Source organism: Eretmochelys imbricata, chromosome 7, assembly GCF_965152235.1.
Source record: "Eretmochelys imbricata isolate rEreImb1 chromosome 7, rEreImb1.hap1, whole genome shotgun sequence".
Taxonomy (NCBI): domain Eukaryota; kingdom Metazoa; phylum Chordata; order Testudines; family Cheloniidae; genus Eretmochelys; species Eretmochelys imbricata.
Genome location: NC_135578.1, coordinates 78,758,275 through 78,779,844, shown reverse-complemented (window position 1 = coordinate 78,779,844; position 21,570 = coordinate 78,758,275). Strand labels below are relative to the sequence as shown.

The 21,570-nt window shown below is 38.0% G+C and overlaps 1 protein-coding gene across 4 annotated transcripts in view; it reads right to left on the bottom strand.

The window, feature by feature from the left end:
* Positions 1-21,570, bottom strand: part of LOC144268253 (solute carrier family 22 member 15-like) — a 63,575-nt gene that overhangs the window by 17,827 nt on the left and 24,178 nt on the right. For 2 of the 4 annotated variants that reach the window (XM_077822921.1, XM_077822920.1), the window contains exons 4-9: positions 20,749-20,913; positions 18,900-19,029; positions 14,844-15,065; positions 9,037-9,177; positions 6,519-6,604; positions 535-643 (exon numbers count right to left, since the gene is read on the bottom strand). In XM_077822921.1, coding sequence (XP_077679047.1) covers positions 535-643; positions 6,519-6,604; positions 9,037-9,177; positions 14,844-15,065; positions 18,900-19,029; positions 20,749-20,913 — 853 coding nt within the window. Of the gene's footprint in view, positions 1-481; positions 644-679; positions 871-6,518; positions 6,605-9,036; positions 9,178-14,843; positions 15,066-18,899; positions 19,030-20,748; positions 20,914-21,570 lie in introns of those variants that run through there. The other 2 variants (XM_077822923.1, XM_077822922.1) reach the window with 2 other exon arrangements.

Sequence of the window (21,570 nt, the reverse complement as noted above, 5' to 3'; positions counted from 1 at the left end):
ATGGGCCTTTTACAGGAGTGGGTGGGGCAAGATTCTGTGGCCTGCAATGTGCAGGTCAGACTAGATCAGGGGTTTTCAAACTTCATTGCACTGCGACTCCCTTCTAACACCACAAATTACTACACGACCCCAGGAGTAGGGAGTGAAGCCTGAGCCTATCTGAGCTCTGCCACCCCAAGTGTGGAAGCCAAAGCCAAAGCCAAACCCTGAACCCCACTGCCCCAGGCAGGGTGGGGGGCAAAGCTGAAACCCAAGGGCTTCAGTCCCAGGCAGTGGGGTTCAGCTTCAGCCTCAGGCTCCAGCAAGTCTAAGCCATTAAAATGGGGTCTCTACTCACTTTGGGGTCCAGACCCACAGTTTGAGAACCACTGGACTAGATGAGCATGATGGTCCCACCTGGCCTTAAAGTCTATGAATCTAAATGTTTTCATTTGAGCCAAGATTAACAATTCAGTAATACAAATTTAAACAAATCATTAGCCAGAAGTTACATTTCCTACGTCAAAAGTTATTCAGATCTAAATTTTCAATTACCTCACTACTGTTGGGTAGAGTTCAGAAGTATATATATACACTATATTGAAGGCAGCACTGACGGTCAATTTTCCGCACAAGGCTAACAGAGTTGGACTGAAGAATAAACCTTTGGAAGAGAGAAAATAAATAAATGTGACTATAAAGAAATATATACACTTTTCTGGGTTTTTTTGTACTAAGTTGAAAACATGGTCTTTTTCAAGAGACTTAAACACAAGTATAGCATTTACTCTTTGCTACTGAAGTTTGTTCTTCCAGCGTAAAAGCTATCTATCCTATCACTTACCAAATATCCTCCTGAACTGGGATAGGAAGGAATTAAAGACCTCTTTCCTGAAAAAAAAAAAAAAAAAAAAAATTCCCCTACAGTTCACTAATTAAGTGTAGACCTTTTTAAAAAAAATATTTTAAACCACTTGTAAATGGGTTTCGCATAGTAATATTTTTTATACATTTATTGTCTGACCTTGTGCATTCCCTGTGGGATCATAAATTGATGCCCTAGCTGATATACTCAAATTTATGATGCTACTGCACCACATATACAGGACTTCATCACACTGACAGATGTCTTTCTGGCAAATAAAATCCCTGCCTCCAGAGAAAACATATATTCTGTCATGTGAATAAGATATATATTTCTGACCAAGAAGTCTCCCCCAATGCTTTTGGGAAACCCAAGGTTACAAGCAATAATAATGACGAGAGAGAGAGAGAGAGAGAGAGACATGCACACACAGACACAGAGAGAGAGAGGGAGGGACAGAGAGAGACAAACACATACACATGCACACAAGAAAAGGTGGGACTTTTTAAGGTAAAAATGAAATAAAAACATGAATGTATTATGACAATACAAGTACAAAATCATGTATTATGTGACTGAATTCATAAGCCTATTCAATCAAAAGGCATACATTTTCTAAAAGGAAAAGCTTGAAATTCTGTAAGTAAAAACAAGAATATTGTAATTGATACCCTAATCTACTAACTAGATAGGCCTACTACTCCCTTGTATTTTTCCTTAGATAATGACACTTTTACCAACTTATTTGCCTTTCACTAAACACACACTCAATTGATACTACATTGACTGGAGAAGAGTGCAGATCTTTTAAAATCTGAAAGAATTAAGTTTAACTCTCCTGTTAACATGATTTTACTTCCACCATTTTGATAAAACAAACTATGACACAAACTCATTTGTAAAAAGATGTTTTGGGTAGAAATCTGGATCTTCAATTTTACTTGCTAGAAAAAAAGGAAGAAAGTCAGAATTATGTTCCAAGAACTGTATTTCAGATTCTTCCTCCAGTTCTGGGTTCAACTTATTTGGATCAAGTCATGTTGGCTAATTATTGGAAAAGATTGTTTCTCAATTGTTTATTTTGTCCTTGTATGATTCCAATTCTTTTTAACTGGATCAAGCCAGATTTCTACTTGAACTGAAATACTAGGCTCATCAGCATATACACTGGAACTCTGAAACTTCCTTCAATTGCTTTTCCAAGTTTCATGCCTTCTTGCGAAACTTTTGTAATGTAAAGTGGATACAAAGATTATTTTAAAAAACCCTCCATGCGCTCAATGCAAATTTCAACATACATCTAATAGCTGGATGCAAACGCAGAAACCCAGTCTTTCTGATAGTTACTCTGTACTGGTGCACTGAGCGTAACTGAGAAACTGGGGCATCAATTTTCTTTTTTTCAATCAACAAATCATGAATCTGATGGTAGCTGCAGTGCATTTTAGAACTTCAATTATTACTGCTTTTTCAGTGAGGCTTAAATGACGTGCTGAACAGCCATACATTAGACATTTAGGATTATTATACCCGAGATGTTATCGTGTTATTGCTGAGGCAAAAGACTCACTTGCCATATTTCCCTTTGCATTCCTGGATGGCATCGTTAGCAACTCTGACACAATATTCCATGGCCTTTTTTCCAGAAGTAGAATCAACAGTATTAAACACATTTTCTCCTGAATGGATGTTGGTAGCCATCAATGAGGCAATTCTAATTTTCAACCAGCAACCTCACATCAAGTGTCAACGTGAAACCTTTCAGTTCTTCCTTTATTTCTTCACCTGAAGTATCTAGTGGCGGCCTTGTGAATTTAAATCTGTCTGGAGGAATATATCCAAAGGGAAGTTCTTCAAATATTTCTGAAAATGGGTAATTTTGTGCTACTATTTTGGGCAGAATTTTGTGAAAATGACATTAGAAAATAAGAAAGTTCCAAGTTTCTTATCAAGCTCAAATATTTGCCATTCAGTTTTTATTTTTTATGGTATAATCACCAGTTGGTTGATCTTTGCCATTTTGTGTGGGTCAGAGATGACCAGAGATTGCTCATAAATGAAGTTGATATTAAGTAGCTGCTGGAGCACCGGGAATGGGAATGGTCACCATGACTATGCTTTTATGATAATGGCATCAGAAATGTTGCACATGGAGTGTCATCATACACATTAAGGTTTTGCTCTTCTACTTCAGTAGGCAAAGTTTCATTCAGTGGCACTTTCCATCTTGAAGAACCCAAATATATATTTACATTTTACTGTAGAAGAACTATCCATGCAGGATAGTGTAGCTCTCAATGTCCCTATTACACAGATTAAAACTCTGACTGGCACTCACGGTCAAACACTAGGAAAAACGTCCCAGGATATGATTAATTCAATATGAATTGCTTTTTAAAAAAAATTTCCCTCCCAGATACACAAAATAACTTTCAACTTCAATGGACCATTGACATCAGTGGAAGAGCTGTACAAGTTAAAAGAACATTCATGTTGTATACTACCACGCAAATCTGAGTAAAATAATTTTCTCCTGGTTGGAACTTCCTATCTTTGTTCACCAGAGTCCATTACAAGAGATGAAAATGGAGGAAGCTGCTCCTAACTCTTAGAATTATTTTTGAAATCAAATAAAATTATAGCTTAGTTTGCCCCATCTTCCAACTCAAAGTTCCTATGAATGAATGTCTTAATCCTAAAGGAATGGGAAGAAAGAGTGGAGGGGGAACTATAAGAAAGTTCTAATTGTGTTTTAATTTTAAAAATAAGTTTTTAAATTGACCAATAGACATCATCTTTAATGGCTGAAAAGCTGTAATTTGTCTTATTCCACGTGTGAAATTATTTGGATCTATTTTGGTTGATAAACAAGCTGAGCTATCTAGAAATCAAGTTTCTAATAGATGAGGACATGCAGTGCATGTGTTTAGTACCTAATTATAATTTTAAATCCACTATAATAAAAATCAAGATTTTTTTGTTAAATACTTCAAGGAATGCAGACTGAGGCTAATAAAAATTGCTTTGTTCTAATAACTACAGGGTCAGATTAGAGAGGGAACAATCCTCACTTCATGCTGGGAACTGAATCAGACTGTATGATGCTGGGAGCTGAATGGTTTAACTGACTACAAATATTCTGGGCCCAAGAACCAACTTTACTCAGACCAGGCTAGAAACTGACACGCACATGGTAACTTTATCAGTCACCCACAACATCAAAACTCCAAACGGAGTAGATTTTATGAAATTCAGCAGTGCTTTAGCAATCATTACTCTGTACTGGTGCACTATCTTTAAAGATGATTTTTTTTTTTTTTTACTCTTGCTTTGACACATGGATGAACAGACCTACATGCTGTTTTTAAAAAATCATCAGAAAAAGTAAAAAAATTAGTTTGGATTGAAAGGGACTGAAATGAAATGAAATGGGGGGGAGGGATAGTTCAGAGGTTTGAGCATTGGCCTGCTAAACCCAGGGTTGTGAGTCCAATCCTTGAGGGGGCCATTGGGGATCTGGGGCAAAAATTGGGGATTGGTCCTGCTTTGAGCAGGGGGTTGGACTAGATGACCTCCTGAGGTCCCTTCCAACCCTGATATTCTATGATTCTATGAAAGTCAGTCCATCACATAAAATAGCAGAAGTTACTAGTTATTTCCGCCTGCATGCCAAACATAAATATAACTTTTTCTTAAATCAGTCTATTTTAAAAAGTGGTTAGAATTCAGTGTCTATGGAAAGCTGATAATTGGGGCTGCAGCCCCACATTAGCAGAATAAGCTACCTGTTGCACTGAAACTGACACCAATGTTATATGGTTTTAATAAATGTTTAATCCTTCATTTGCTCACCAGTATAATATAAATGGAGGCTGCAAATGCTCAATGCAGTTTAATATTTCAGACTGAGTGATCTTGCATTCTATTAGCATTGTATTGAAGTGTGTTATAGTAATATAGTATATCTTATCCTCCTCAAGCACTCATGCAAATGAGATGTATATTTCATGAGGCTATCCCATTGAGAAAAGTTTTACATTAAAAAGGGGAAAAAATGCTTACTTGTACTTCTGTTTCTCTGAAGATATAATTCCAAAAGGATTTCTATTCCTAAGCCTTGGGTCATTACCACAAGCCTGGAAGAACTACCTCAGCGCTTAAAGAATTTTGACACTTGAGGCTTGCAGTAGTAGGACAGAGAGAGAGTCAGGTCCCCTACTGGCTGGTGTATGCTGGATATAAATGCTTCCCTTTGAATATTCCAGTCAGTTCCTTTGGTTTTACAGGATGTGAAACTCCCAGGATGGTCATCCAATTCAAAATGGTTAATTAGGACTCAAAATAAGTCCCACCCCCAAAACACAAAAACTAAGTGCAAACACTGAGGCACCTTAAAAAGGGACTAGCCCCAAACTCTAAGGGGAGTTATGGTTGCTGAATGAGAATCCCTTCATAATGTTATCTCCAGAGAACAAGACTTACACATAAGTAATTCTTTCTTCTCTAAAGATCCTATCCACCATGATTCTTACTCCTAAACAGTAGGAACCAGGGAGAATGTCCCAAAAGAAAAAATTGGCAATCTTGATATATGCAGCAACAACATGGCTATTGCCAACAGCGAGAAAAAGAAGCAGGCTTAGTTTTAATTACAACTGAGTTCAGCACTTTGATGATAACTGCCTATCTGGTCTTAGTCAGGGGAAGGATCTACACCAGCATGGGAGGCATTAGCACCAAGTCCTGGAGCTCAAAAGCTGTGGCTAGCTCAGGCTTACACTTTGAGAATTTACCCTTTGTAGTACTCCGGTCTGGCCTTGGGCTAGACTTACAGGAATCCCTAGGATGCCTTAAAGAGGGATTTCAGGCACTCCAATATCTTTTTCAGTACACTGGGTAACAAACTGACAGGCAAATTGACATACCCAAATACCAAGGTCAACTCCTAGGCAAATGATGTACCAAATACAGTTATGCAAACTGGACACAATCGTGTTGCACTAATATTCATATGTTCGCCGAACTTAAAACTACAATCTCTTTCTAGTTTCCATTCTTATATTTCTTTCCATTCAGTACAAACTAAAAATTCATATAGACAATGACTTGTTTATATTGCTCTATATTCTATACACTGAAATGTAAGTATAATATTTATATTCCAATTGATTTATTTTACAATATGGTAAAATAAGAAACTAAGCAATTTTTCAGTAATAACTTGCTGTGACACTTCTATATTTTTATGTCTGATTTTGTAAGCAAGTATTTTTTAAGTGAGATGTAACTTGGGGGTACGCAAGACAAATCAGACTCTGAAAGGGGTACAGTTGCCTGGAAAGGTTGAGAGCCTCAGCTGAACTGTATCTCAATAGTAACACTACTATTTTGTAACATTAAGTAAAATAAAATGTACATGAGTAGATAGCTCAAGATTCTACAATGAATCTGGTAGGATTTTTTAAAAACTACTGTAATTGTGCAAATACAATTTGTCACAACTTTATTCAATAGTTTGTACCATGTCCAGTTCTAATGCAACCAAAACATCTCCAAAATATACAGTCTTTACTAGGTCCCTACTATTTCCTAACAGATTAGTTGAGTTTAATTGTAAAACAATTATCTGTAGATAGACTAGCTCAAGTTTACTTAGACAACAGTACATACTCACCAGAATTTTCTGGTAAAAACATGGTAAATATACATGTAAACCCTGCAAATATCAGGAAAAAAGTTGTAGTTTTACGTCTTCCAGACCTAAGAAGAAAAAGAGTACATGGTTAGATAAGGTTAAAATCTAATCTCATCAAGACAGAAAACTTGCCTTTTTGTATTTGTCCGTGAAAAGCCCAGGGCTGTAATAATAATAATTACAGACATATTGTACCATGTTTCAGACAGCGGTTTCAGTTATGTAATTACATACTTTTTTAATTACGACGCATTAGTGTTCTCAGAGACTGCTTTCTAGCAAAATGTTTCATTTTTTTCAAAACAGTTTTAGTGAATTCATTGTTCATGAAAACTGTCAACTTCTGCAACAAATGAGCGAGGGTGTCCTACAACCAGCAGCCTCATTCACTACACAGCCTTGATTCATTCTGTGAGTACAATCCATTCTGTACAAAGAATGAGGCTGGGATCCTGTGGAAAATATAATACATGTTCGAGTAATTAAGAGATTATATACTAATGCATACACACAAGGGGACTGAATTAAGGCTGGATAGGCAACCTTCATTCTGGCCTTTCTAACCCCTGAGTGCTTGATTATGAAACCTTAATATTCTTTTACATAGTTTTTGTTGTAATATAAAGTAAAAAGCATAAAATTCATTTTATATTTAAATCTTAACAAGAATACATACGACTCCACAAAGGCTATTTCCACACCTGTTTACTCTGGAATAAAAGTGAAGTGGACCTGACTGAGAAGCACCAGCCAACAGTCATATTTGCAGTACTATATTATATACAATTGATATTTACTTACAAAGGATTACAAATAAATTTGATTCTCAGTCAGTAAATTAGAAAATCACTGATAGTTCAACTGAAAAGTTAAATATATTTCTAGAATAGTGAACGTGCCTGTTACTCAGTTTACACTGTAAAATATATTAGCTATATCTAGAAATTTCTCTTATCAACAGCAGAATTCTGGATTCTTTACAATCAATGTAGAATATTTGCATTAAAATGATCCTTTTCACCCTTTTGAAACAAAATGTAAGAATTTCTTAATACGTTGTAGATTAAGGCTAATACCAAACTTCAGGCTACCTGGCTTGTTACAGATAATACCTTTTAAACTTTTATAACTACATACATCGCTATGCCCTCATAATAATGAATTTAAAAAAAAGTTCTCAAATACAGATGAATATATTTTAAACAAATTGCACAGGGACTAAGCCGCTTATGTCCCATGAATGTATGTTATGCAGTTTAAATTGAAGTCCTTGATCATTTTAGCCTGGCAATCTTACAAGCTCAGTGAGTTTATATGTGAAACCCTGGCCCCAATGAAGTCAGTGGAGTTTGCCACTGACGTAAATAGGGCCAGGACTTCACACCAACTTCCTTGAATGGTAGTGGGACTGCAGTTTTACATAGCTTTGGATTTCTAGAGCTAATGCTTAGCTTTTGGCACTGACAAAATTTTTTGTAACTGAGGGCCTCCAAAAACAGAGAGAAATATGAAAAATTATGGACTAAGTGATTATGACTTTAAAAATACTGAACCATTTTTTCTTCATAACTGGCTTCATATTTTAATGCTTGATAAAAACAAGCTAAGTTCAAAGTTCTTGCTATTTCAATTTGTTTAGTTATTTGGGTGCAAACTTTCTAATCCTGTGGGAATTCTGCGCCACTACGCATGTACAGAATTAATGTCCCCAACAAATTTGTCTCTCCATACTAAGCCCCTCTACAGTTAGATTCTGCTGGGCTGAGCCTGCCTGCCCATACCTACTGTGACTAGCACAGAATGGCAGGGCCTGGGGTGTTTCTGGGACAGGCCTAACCCTTGCACTGTGTCAGGGTTGGGTACAGCCTCACCACTGAGTCCCTGCCCAGGAGTAAGGGGGCTGCAAGCTGATCTCCCACCTCTATGCAGCCAGTGGCCTGTGCTCCTCACTGCCATGCTGGAGCCTCCATATTTATATATTGACAAAGTTTGCAGAATTTTAAAATATTGTGGGCAGAATTTTTAATTTTTGGTTCAGAATTTCCTCAAGAATAAGATATATAAAAAGAGTATTCTATCCATACTGACAATTATTTTACTCAGATTTTTCCAAAGATAAAAAAAGTTCCTACTTAGGCTGACACTAAACATTGAAAAATTCAACCTAATAGGATAAAGTTAGGTGACACCAAAAAGAGAGGGGTGGAAAATGCTAAACACATTTCTGCCTTAAGTACAGGAGGCCCTACAGTTAACTGCCTCCCAAGAGAAAGACAAAGAGGACAAGGTAACACCTTTTATTGGGCCAACTTCTGCTGGTGAAAGAGACAAACTTTCAAGCTTACAGAGAACTTTTCAGGGAAAAACAGTTTCAGAAGTACATAGTATCTTACCATTAGAAAAAAAAAAAGCTAAAATAAGCTTTTCCCTATTTTATATATATATATGATTCTAGCCTTACAATACAGACATAAAACTATAAAGTTACTATTCTTACCAGGATTTCTCAATAAAAAACATGCAGAGAGGAAATGCAGGAACTTCTATAAGGCCATAAAGAGCTACATTTAGATATAGATTTCCTCCTAATTCACCGGCATTGAATGTTAGGCCATAGTATACAAGGCTGCAGACATACCTGAAAACATCCATAAAGTTTGATTAGTTTTGGTAATAAGCATTTAAAGCTAAGATCTTAAGTTAAAATTTCTTTAAATACGTACTAGTAGTACAAAAAGAGAATTATTTCACACACAGCATTATGGATCCCATTCAAAGAAAGAAAAGATACCACAGCTTCTACTTAAATTCACAAAGAAACCTGATCTTCTTGCCAAAGTACCACCATAAATATTATATTTATATACACACACACACACACACACCCAACCTGGGGAGATTTGACATTCCATAAGTATTTTTAAAAACTGTTTAATAGACTGAATAGATGTTAACTTCTACTCTATTAAATATATAGCTAAGTTTGCTATACATCAGACAGGTCCATGAAAGTAGAACAGACTGTCCAGCCTCATGAGAAAAATTCATGTAACAAATATAAAAAGGATAATAAAGTATATTGTCCAGGTAGGAGCAAAGATTCACTCTCATGGATTAAATATATTACCTGTTTTGACACAAGCAGTTTGCCAAATTCAGGGTGTTGCAGGTTGTTCCAGTTAGAAGTTGATATTGAAATCAGGTATTTTCTTTGATGCTGTCACTGTGCCTCAGTGGGTCACAGCTGAGAATGCCAGATTCAGGACTAACTGCTGAGAAATAGGACAGACTCTCTCCAAACTGGTGGTCATTCTTTCATTCGATTATACCAAACCAGTAACAAAAGTAAACTACTGGAATAAACTGCTGGCTTGTAAAGTCTCTCTGGTAACTTCTGTTGTTCAGTGTTTGGCTGCGTGTGTGTTCTCTCTATTCCAGTTCTGCGCAGATAGTTGGCACAGCAGACTTGACTGAACAGCTCAATAAGCATAGACCCGTTCATAGTGAAGGAAGATGGTCAGGTTTATTGTTAATGAAGCACAGTTCTAATGTCCTGACTCAATGGTTACGGGCATAGTGGCAGATATCATAGGTTGTAGGAGGCTGGGCCTCCCCAAACAGCCAGGCATTGGCCTGCCCATGCTCCGCCCCCAGTTCCCCCTGTGCGGTGGCCCCGGCTCAGGCAGCTCAGCCTGCCCTCCTGGTGCTCCGGGGCTCCGGCAGGGGGTGGGGCTGGAGGCTAGGCTCCCCCAGCTGGCAGTTCACATGCCGCCCATGGTTACAGGTACACTAACACGGGATTGCCTGTTGCAATGGACTAGCTCAGTTAACAGCAGGACTTTCCATTATCCCCTAAGCCAGCCAAAGACATTCCCTCTGAGATACCTCTTTATACACCGATACAAATAAGTTACGTATTGCCCCTCTGATGTGGTTAGGTGTCATCCCCTGATGTATTTAGGTGACCCTCATTACCTTGTACATGTTGTTTCAATCAAAACATCTCTATCCATTATGCTGTCATCCTGACCTTATCTTTAAGATGGGTCAGCGTGTTCCTATTATCTTTGGGGAATGTTGGTATCGAGGTGTTCTAGTACCACCTTTCTGGAATCCGTTTGCGTGTGTGTTCTGTACCTAGAACTTCTTGGTAATGTGTGTTTCTGAAATATCAACCCTGTTCTTACCAGATGCTGTGAGCAAGGCCTGTCTCTTGCTCACAACCTGACTTTGCTTTATAGCAGCAAAGCTTTGACCACTACTTCAACCCAGGCCTCATACCAGGCCTTTGATACAAGGGCTTATGTCTTAGGCTCTCTTCCTACCACAACTTCCAAAAGTTTTTGTTGCAAATCCACAGTCTAGAGAATCAGAGCAGGAAAGAAACAAAATGGAGATCTCGGGGTATTTCATATCCTCTGCCATGTGCCTGGAAATTTACTGTCTCAAACAAAGCTCACACCCCAGTTTGTGGAAAGTTACTGACACAAGATGGAGTCCAGGGTCACAAGAGCATATCACGTCCTTACACCGCTTGATGACTCACAGGGGATAGCCATTGGCCCCTTGGAGGCTAGGGCATCCACAGGAAGAGCTATCTGGGCGGAATGAGTTTCTTCTATGGCCCATTGTGAGAGCTAAGTGTCATTGATGAGTCATCAATACATAGCTGTTTGGTCTTGATGTAAATCTCATCTGGTTGGTGTTACCCAGGAATACAGCACATATGTATGATGCCAGCACATAGCCAATATTTATGACTTCAGATTAAAAAAAATGATACATTCATATAAATAGGATAATCACACTTACAAATCATAACTTTTCCACTGACACCTCACATGACATACTTTGGACAAGATTTGTTGCAATTGTATAACAATGGCAATATCAATGGCATAAATGGCCCTATTCAATCATTCAGCATCACAGATGCAATCTTGTTTATTTACAAGGAATGTACAAAGTCCTCTTTGCCGCGAACATAGGAGGAACCCAAAAACAGGAGATAGGCGTGAGGGTTAGGATTAGCAATTCTTTTGCCAGCACCAAACCCAGAAACGCTACTTCTCTCAAGGTCACAAACCACGCTTGTCCAGGCTGTGTGTGTCATAGAAATCATAGAATATCAAGGTTGGAAGGGACCTCAGGAGGTCATCTAGTCCAACTCCCTGCTCAAAGCAGGACCAATCCCCAATTTTTGCCCCAGCTCCCTAAATGGCCCCCTCAAGGATTGAACTCACAATCCTGGGTTTAGCAGGCCAATGCTCAAATCACTGAGCTATCCCTCCTCCCTAAAGGAGGTGTCTTTCTCCCTGTATTACTGCACATGGTGAGTAACCTTTTCTTCATTGAGTGATGTCCCTATGGGTGCTCAACTGTAAGCGACTATATAGCAGTGCCCCTAATGGAAGGCTGGGGCTTTGGAGTGGCATTTAATGCAGATGATAGGACAGTGTGTCCTAGCAGAGTATTTGATGCCGCGTCCTGAGTAATGGCGTAGTGAAGGCTAAAAGTGTCCACTAATGCCCATGTGGCCACTTTGCAAATGTCAGCAATCGGAACATTGTTGAGAAAGGCAATCAAGATGGAGAGAGAGTGGGTGAAATATGCTCTAGCTCCAGAAGAGTGTTGATTGTGTAGTTGGTAGGACAGAAGTATACACTGCAAGATCCACTTGGAAAGGCGCTGCTTAGAAATGGCCCCATCTGTTGATTTTTTGGCTATTAAGAGGAATAAGGAGGACTTGGGCTCTGTCCCCTTGGATCTTGTGGAGTACTCTGAACAGAAGGCAGAAGGGAGGAAAGACAGAGTCACCGCACTTCCCAATTAAGGAGGAATGCATCTCCCAGGGATCCACATCCTAGGCCCACTCTCAAGTAAAATTGAGGACAGCAGGCATTCTCTGGTTTGGCAAATAGATCTATGGTGGGGAATTCCCAGCAGTTGAAGATGTGCTGAAGGGCTCGCGTATCTAGTTCCCATCTTGATCATGGAAGAATCTCCTGCTCAGTGAGTCCGCAGTGGCGTTCTGGTGTCCAGGGAAGTATGCAGCTGAGATGGTGATGCCGTGCTGGATACACCAATTCTATAATTTCAGTGCCTCCAAGCATAGCAAATGGGACCTTGCTCTACCTTGCCTGTTGATGTAGAACATGCAGGCACTATTGTCTGTCATGACTCTGATAGTGCAATGTGTGATCAGTGGGAGAAAATATAGGCAGGCATTGCAGACTTCTTGTAACTCTAGGAGGTTGATGTGTAGAGTGAATTCAGTTAAGGACCATCTGCCCTGCACTGTATGAGTGTGAAGGTGCGCTCTCCAACAGATTAAGGTGGCATCGGTTGCTAGTATCATGGACGGTGCTGGTTGAAGGAAAGGAACCCCAACACGGATGTTTCTGGGCTGCGTCCACCAGAGTAGTGAGTCTTTGACCGTCATAGGCATGGATAGAAGTTTGTGAAGGCTGTGTCTGTGAGGAACATAGACTGTACGTAGCCACACCTAAAAATAGCACATGTGTAACTGTGTATACTTTACTACAAATGTGGCAGCTGCCATATGGCTAAGTAGCTGACATGTCCTGGCTGAGATCTGGGGATAGGTTCTCACCATGGATACAAGATTGACTATAGCGAAAAATCGGTGAGCTGGGAGGAAGGCTCTGGGTTATATGGCATACAATTGTGCCCTGATAAACTCCAGTTGTTGCACTGATTTTAGCATAGATTTCTCCAAGTTTATGTGAAGGCCAGGGCTCAAGAAAAGGTCCATTGTCATTCAGCTAGCGTGAAGGGCATCAGTTTCGGATGAGGCCTTGAAGAGACAGTCGAAATATGGAAATATTACGACTCCCTCTTTGCGTAGGTAGGCAGCCACTACCACAAGGACTTTGGAGAATGAGGGGCTGTACAGAGTCTGAAGGGCAGTACTTTGTATAGATAGTGATCAGTCCTCATGATGAATCAGAGGAACCATCTGTGGGCAGGGTGCATTGTGATGTGAAAATACATGTCTTGGAGGTGAAGGGCTGAGAACCAGTCCCCCTGTTCCAGTGCTCGGATAATGGTGGAGAGAGTAACCATCTTGAAGCACTGCAGTTTGTCGAACCTGTATAGGTCTCAAACATCTAGGATCAGTCTCTACCCGTTGGATCAGAAAATAATGGGAGTAAAAACCCTTCCCTCTGTGCTGGGATGGGACCAGCTCTATGGCTCCCTGTTCCAGAAGGTGGTTTATTTCTCCTCATGGAATGCGTTTGTAAGAATGGTCCCTGAAAAGAGAAGGGGAGGGAGGGAGGGCGGCTGGGTGGGCTAGATAGGAATGGGATGGAGTATTCTTCCTCGATGATCTCTAGAACCCATTTGCCTGAGATATTCAGCAGCCATGATGGAAAGAAAAGGGCTATATGGTCACCAAACCGGCAGGCTGTTGGAGATGGTTGTTGTGACTGGAGCAGGCTTCTTGGGGCCTTGACCACACCTTCAAAATTGTTGTTTGGCCAAAGGTGTGTGAGAGGTAGCTCCTTGAGGAGTCATATTATCTGCATTGGATAATATGGAGACTGGATCTGTCTCAGCTTTTAGAGCTTTCCCCAAGGATAGAGTGAGTATATACCTGTAATGGTGCCAGTCGCACTGACAGTGTTCTATTACATAACTTTACTTGTTTGGATTGTTTTACTTATTGGACTAATCATTGTAATAATAAAACTTTCACAGTTACAGGTCTTCCCTAAGTAGTGTTGTCACTTTAGTGCCCCACAGGCAGTAATTCTGACAATTCTAACGTATTAGAATGCTAATTGGACAAACTAATCAATAATCTAATCAATAATTAATTAATAGATTGGGCAACATGTGAAAGCTCATGACGAGATGTCGTGCCCACACTTTGCCCCAGCTTACATCTACACCGGTCTATTTTGAGCTCAGCGTTTCATTTTTACACCTACATTTTGACAATTCATATGTTTAGTATATATTCAGTCAGAATGTAAGATGGAAACAATTATTAATTTCTGCATTAGCATTTAATTTTTTTTTAATGTTTTGTTGTCTCCAGCTAATGTCCTATTAGTCTTTGGAACAGTTTCCAGATAATATAACTTGATCAAAGGTATTACAATGCAATACCAGTACAATGTTTCAGAAAACCAACGCCTAGAATTACTAACAGAAAAACTCAGAATTTTATTCTGAGAATGCTATTATTAAATGAAGGGAAGAAATTGAAAATCTTATTCAGTTTCTCACCTTTGACTAATTCATGCCATCTCAGCACCACTCCTTTTTACTACTTACCAGATATACATCAAGATGATAGTTCGCCACCGCAGGACTGGGTGTTTTACTAGGTTTAGGACACCAGATGCTGAGTCATTCTTTTTCATTGTTCCTGCACATAGTTTCAATTTTATAGTCAACCTTTCTTTTCCATTACCACAGGCCAGGTATTGAAGCACATCCTCTGCTTCTGCAGTATTCCCCTGGGAATACAGCCATCTCGGTGATTCTGGAAGCATACTACCAAGGCAAGATACAATAGTGAAAGTTCAGTCCTACCAACAAAGTACTGTATCAATCTTCTTTTTCTGCAAAACACCTCAAGTGTTTGTAAAGCACTTTGTAAAGCAACTGTATATTAAGTCTAAACATTTGAGATCTAACTTATAGTACAAGCAAGTTAAAACCCAGATATTTTCTCAGTCAGTTTGTATCAGGTACCCAAATTCTTTTTTCTAAAACCACATAAAATATTGTAGGCAAAATGCTATGATGTCTAAGTATTTTTAAAATGTAATTTAAAGCCAAATCTTGACCTGTGCTGAAATGACGCACAAGGGAACAAAATAAAAGAGCACATCAGAAACCTTCTCAATTCCCATTCACTGTGCTGCCCAAGGCAGAATTTTGTCCTTTATGTTAAAGAATGTCTTAACTCTTCACCCCCTAACAGAATACCCACATACTCATACCCAAGGAAAATACCCTCACTTGGTAATTACCTTGACGCTATAACTCAGTACCAATTAAACTCCAGTCTCAGAAAAATTTGGAACTTTAGTTCCACAGTAATATCAAAATGTTTAAAGCCAACTCCAAAACAGTAAAAATCATAATGAAAAATAGTAATACTGAATTGTTAAAACATTTCACTAATTCAAACAAACAAACAAAAAGCTAGAGCAGAAAATTAGGCCTCGCTGCATTTGATTATAATCAACATGATCTTTTTCACATTTGCTAGCCTAGCAAATAAAACAATGTTTCAAAAATTCTCTGCTCTTCAAAGTCAATATATCTAAAGGTAATAAAGAAATCCAGACTAATTTTTTTTCCTGGCATACTGAAGACTTACAAAAACAAACACATTTGCCACAAGACAAAAGCATACAAGACACATGCATACACAGTATAACTTAATATTTACTTATTTATTTTGTATTTTAATATTTAATATTTATTTAATTGCTGATTTAAATGATAACAAGCCTCCTAGATAATATTTGGCAAGTGAGGAATCAACTTCTACAACAGAAAATTCACTTAAAGACACCATAAGCTAGTATTTCTAGAAGAGACAGACCAAAGCTGAACTGATTTAGTCAATATGACAAAAGCAACATTAATAAACTAGGCTTTGATATTATTTTAGTGCCAGTATAATACTGAATTGCTACTTGTCTTAACAGTATCTATCCAATTTAAATATGTGGAGAAATATTTATTATTGCGGCCTAGCTCATGTTGTAGATGGGGACCTGATATGTGCAAGTGAACCAGAAGTCACCCCCACCCCCATTTTTTTTTTTAAATAAAAAAAGGAAAAGGGTTTTCCTATTGTACCTCTGAGTGACAAAAGTTTTACCAACGAAAGTGCAGTGTAGACATTGCCTAAGTAATTTATCTTTCACTTTTGCTCTAGATGCTATACTGTATCTGAGAACATGAGTTTTACAGAAGAATTCTAGGTAGCATTGCATGCAGATTTAAGGATCTTATTTTCTTCACTGGGAAAACAGTTCTAACAAATAGTTTTAAAATAGCAGATCAATTAAATCTGATACTCAATAAGTCTAATTTTTTTTGCAATAGTACAATAGTTTACAGTTTACAGACAGTATTTGTCGATTTCTTACCACTTGATTTCTCCAGTTTTTAGAAGAATATCTTGCTAGTCTACATTGCGAGACAGGTTTCAGAGTAACAGCCAAAAATTTCTCACCTTTTATTTGTTGTTTTAAACAGGAACGAATATATAATGCCTGCCTGGAAGTATTTATCAGTATTTATACTTCTAACTTCTGAAATGTAACAGTGCAAAGTGCAAATCCTATCATCCCCTCATTATTTTCCCAAAATGTTATTGGATTAAAATGGTCATCAAGAAGAAAAACTTTAAATTGCCTATCAAAATGGAAGGAGTGGGTTCTCTTCAAAAAGCTTTATCCCATGATTCCTCCCCCTTTTACATTTCAATTTGGACATTTTGCTATTGTTTTTGTACAATGTTGTTCCAATAAAAGTCATAAAAAACAAACTAGAAAATATAAAAACATTTTAACTTGGTTTTGTTCCATGTTGTATTTCAGTGTATAAGTTACTTTGTCAGATTCCTTGAAACCAATGTTAAACTTTTCTCATTTCAAAGTCTCTGATGCTCTTTAATTAAAATGCAATTAATTTTATTAATTATGTGGTGAGTGGGCTCTTGGAAATAATATTCAAAAACGAAAAATAGGTTTGATAAGACAACATGCAATTCAATTTCTGAAGGAAATTAAATTTTTTTATATGGGCCTCTCCTTTTCATCAAATTAATCTTGGGCCCTACAATTAAGTATCTCAGAAAACAAATTCTATGTCAAAGAGATAGCTCCATTTCTATCATAAATATAACATGCTAGAGAAGCAAATAATGTTAGATGAGGCGTCCCCTCAGCTCTCCCAAATCTGCTTTTTGGGGGGCGGGGGGGAGGATTTTTGTACACTGTAGGATCTTTGCATGACAAGTAATTTCAAAGGCAGGCCTATGTGGAGCCAATATCATGAAGGTGAAACATTGTTTTTGATATTTATTTAGTGTGCATACTTTTGTATTTCTATGACAATACTATATTATGCTAGGAGCTTTAACTACAGTTTTCTGATAATATGTATATGATGCATGATTTCTTTTCACATAATACTTCTAAAGCGTGTCCTGCAAAAGCACAAGTCAGACAAAAATTTATTTGACTCTTTTTAAATATTCATGTATCTAAAATTCACTCTATAAATAATGTGTATTAAGAGAATCAATTTAGTATCACCCATCTATTGTATAAACAGCAACCACATGTGGTACTTTCAGAGCCAGGGACACTCAAAACAAGCAAATTCTCCCTGACCCTTTAACGATACATGCAGAACTCAGTGAATGCTAAAATTATTTGATAACAGAGACCACTCTCTTGGCTAGCTCACAGCTCATACGCTCTGGCAGCCCTCATCTTCCCTCTGCAGATTTGCCACTGCATTTTCTTGGACAGTTATCACACAACTGCTTGCTTCATGGGTCTTTGTCCACCACAACTTTAACAGCATGCTGGCAAACCATCTCCTCTTATGACAGGTTTCAGAGTAGCAGCCGTCCTAGTCTGTATCCGCAAAAAGAACAGGAGTACTTGTGGCATCTTAAAGACGAACAAATTTATTTGAGCGTAAGCTTCGTGGGCTACAGTCCACTTCATCGGATGCATAGAATGGAACATACAGGAAGTAGATAGATAGATAGATAGATAGATAGATAAACATACAGAGAACATGAAAAGGTGGAGTAGGAGGCTAATTAATTAAGATGAGCTATTATCAGCAGGAGAAATCTCCTCTTATGGGTTCCGCTGTCCCTACCCTATGCTGCTCCTGTCCTCTTATTCCTCCGTTTTTACCCCAGCTCCTGATGAGTCACTAGTACTTCACTTATTACACAAGTCAGAAGGAAGAGGTTAAAAGATTTCTGTGTACCAGCACTAACCAAATGGAGATATATTTAACAACATTAAGGCAAAGCTTCTGGCTTCTAATGCTTCAGTGTCAATGAGGTTTACCTACATGATAAAGACAGGGAGGGTAGGCTTCCTTTGGCATCTTTTCTTCAAAGTCAAGTAAAATCTCAAAACCTTTGTTTTATTAGTGAAAACATCTGCCAAAAAACTCTTCCACCTTTGATTTCATATATGCACTAATCTTATCTTGCTTTGAATATAAAAATCAACCGTACTTCCATTGCTCTATCTTTCAACAACAAAATAAGGTATTTTTGTTAAACTGCTATACATTATATTCTTATACACATAACAAATTTGAACTACTTACAAAGAAAGAAGAAAGAAGAAAACCCCTGGAGAATTTGATACAAATGCAAGGAAGCGCCATTCTCGTATGTAGTAACCCAGTAAGGCATAAACTGCTATGCCGACTGCAAATGTTAAATTTGTTAACGAGCCTGAAAATAAAAACAAAAAAAGTTACTACATCAAACAATGACAGAAGCCCACACTCAGATGCCTCAAATTTCTAAGCAGTGAAATACACTAAGTATATACTCTTCCTACAGTACATAAAGTCTTTGCAACATTCTTGTGCAGTTATTATATTGCTTTGAGTTCATTTGAATAAGTTAACTGATTCTGATAGTATATGGATTATATATATGTATTTACAGAATTTTAATATTTAATTGTTTTGTGGGAGGCAATAAAAGCAAAGCTCAATGTAAAAACTGAATAGAGAAGCTGAGGTGGGAGAGGAAGTGAAGGGAAATACTATAACGGATTTAACTGGATGCATGATGACAATCTGGAGTGGTCGTGAGTCAGACAAAACTGGAAGAGAACTCTAAAACTGGAAGGGTAGTTTGTGTTGTATAGAAAAAACATGAACTTGAGTGATACTAGGGTAAACTTACCAAACCTTTCTGAAGAACAAATATCTATAAAAGGTGTTATGGAAAATATATAGTCAATGTCAAACACTAAAGCCTAAGAGCAAACTTTTTCAGTCAATTATGTGAAATGTAGTACTAAACTGGAAGTTCTCAAACTGTGGTTGATGGAGCCTTGGACACTGCTGGCAGCTAGAAGCTCTTCTTTAGCACTGCTATCAGGAGCATTATTATTAGCTCCCTCTCCCTGCCAGCCATTGATCTGTTCTTCAGCACTCCCTACTCAACAGCTGAGAGGCACTAAAACAACAAAGCACCTGAAATGGCAAGGAGCGGAGTATCTCTTCAGCTCATCAGGGGCCAGCCCTGCAGGGGAAAAGACTGGGAACAGCTGAGATAGACAAACAGGAGGCAGACAGAGACAACATGAGTCGGAAAAGTAGAGACAAACAAATGGGAAGGAAGGGGGGGGAGGGATCAGTAATTGAAAGAACAGGAATATAGAACAAAAGAAAAACCTACTCCCTCATTCCCAAAAGGCAAGAAAATATAAAGAAACAAAAAAAAAAAAAAGTGTGTGTAAAGATTGAAGAAATAAAAGGGGAAAATAAGTTCACAGCACCACAGTTAAACATTTAGGGCCAAATTCTACCCTCAGTTACTCCAATGTAAATCCACTAAAATTAGAGTTTTTCTACATTTACAACAGTGCGATGGAGAGCCGAATCTCAACCTTTATAATTAAATGTACATTAAATACTCGCACTGTTAGAGCAGAGAGACATTTTTAAAACATTTGATGCAGTACAGAATACGAAAAAAGCCCCAGATACGTGCTAGCTTTATTTTTGTGGGACAGGAGAAATAAACTACTTTAAAAAAATGGTGATGGGGGGAACGGGGGACGACTTCTTGCCATCATAAATATTTTCTCAAAACACTGATGGTGAAATTGGGAAGTTGGGGGAAAAGGGGGTTTCTGGTAAAAAATTTGTAATGCAAAGTAGTCCACAGATTGTTTTGGGAATCATTATGCTAATCTTTAAATATCACCACTACACTGTTGTTAATCACACTGGTCCCAATCCTGCAGTCCTTATTCAAGCAAAATTTTCACTGAAATCATTGGTATTTTGGGTGGAATATTGCATTTATTTGATTCATGATAGTCCTTAATATGTACTAAAATAACTTCATACATTTAGAATTATTTCTAAAATTGCAAGAATTTACAAAAAAGAAAGTTTTGGGTAAGATATTAGCATCATTCTTAAATCTTACCTGTTAATGCCCAGAAAGACTTTCCTACATATTCTTGTGTCAAGACAAAAGACACTAGAGACATTCCACCATTCATAATCCCAACAATGAAGCGTGACATTGCAAAAATTTCATAGTTTGGAGCAAATGCTGTGACATATCCAAAAATGACATCGAAGAACAGACCTGAACAAAACAGAGTATAAAAATCTGGTCTATCAGTCTTCTCAAATAGTGTAAATTCAGAAAAGAGGGAAGGAAGGAAGGAAGGAAAAAACAGGACTGAATTATTTACTGTAACTAGTGTTCTAAAGGTAGTATCTCTGTGGATTCACACACTTGGGGTTACAAACATCTCGGGTAACACGAGGCCTCCAAAGGGCTCCAAATTGTTAGTATCTATTACCTCATCTTCAAGTCACACATCTGAGGTTTGTAATACCAAGAATGGATATTTACAAGAGGAAACTTACCTTTAGGCAATACTATCATTCAACACTAGACCCTTCAACTGGACGTACAACTACAAAATAAATGACCATGACATGAGTTATCAATTGTAATCTGAAAATTAAGTCCCAATCAATTAACTCACACCAACACTCCTACCAGCAGGAGCTACTGGTAACGAGATAATGTGACTGGTTGATAGCAATTCAGCGATAGCACAATAATCACGTAACCTCAGTGTTCTAAAATATACTCTAAATCAATTAACAAAACGGTTTAAGAAAATTACCATCTGCAGAAAATGACGATTACACAACTAAATTTCTTCCTTCAAAATTAAGTACAACCATTAGCCTACAATCTTCAGTTCTGAACTTTAGCGCTAAAGGGATG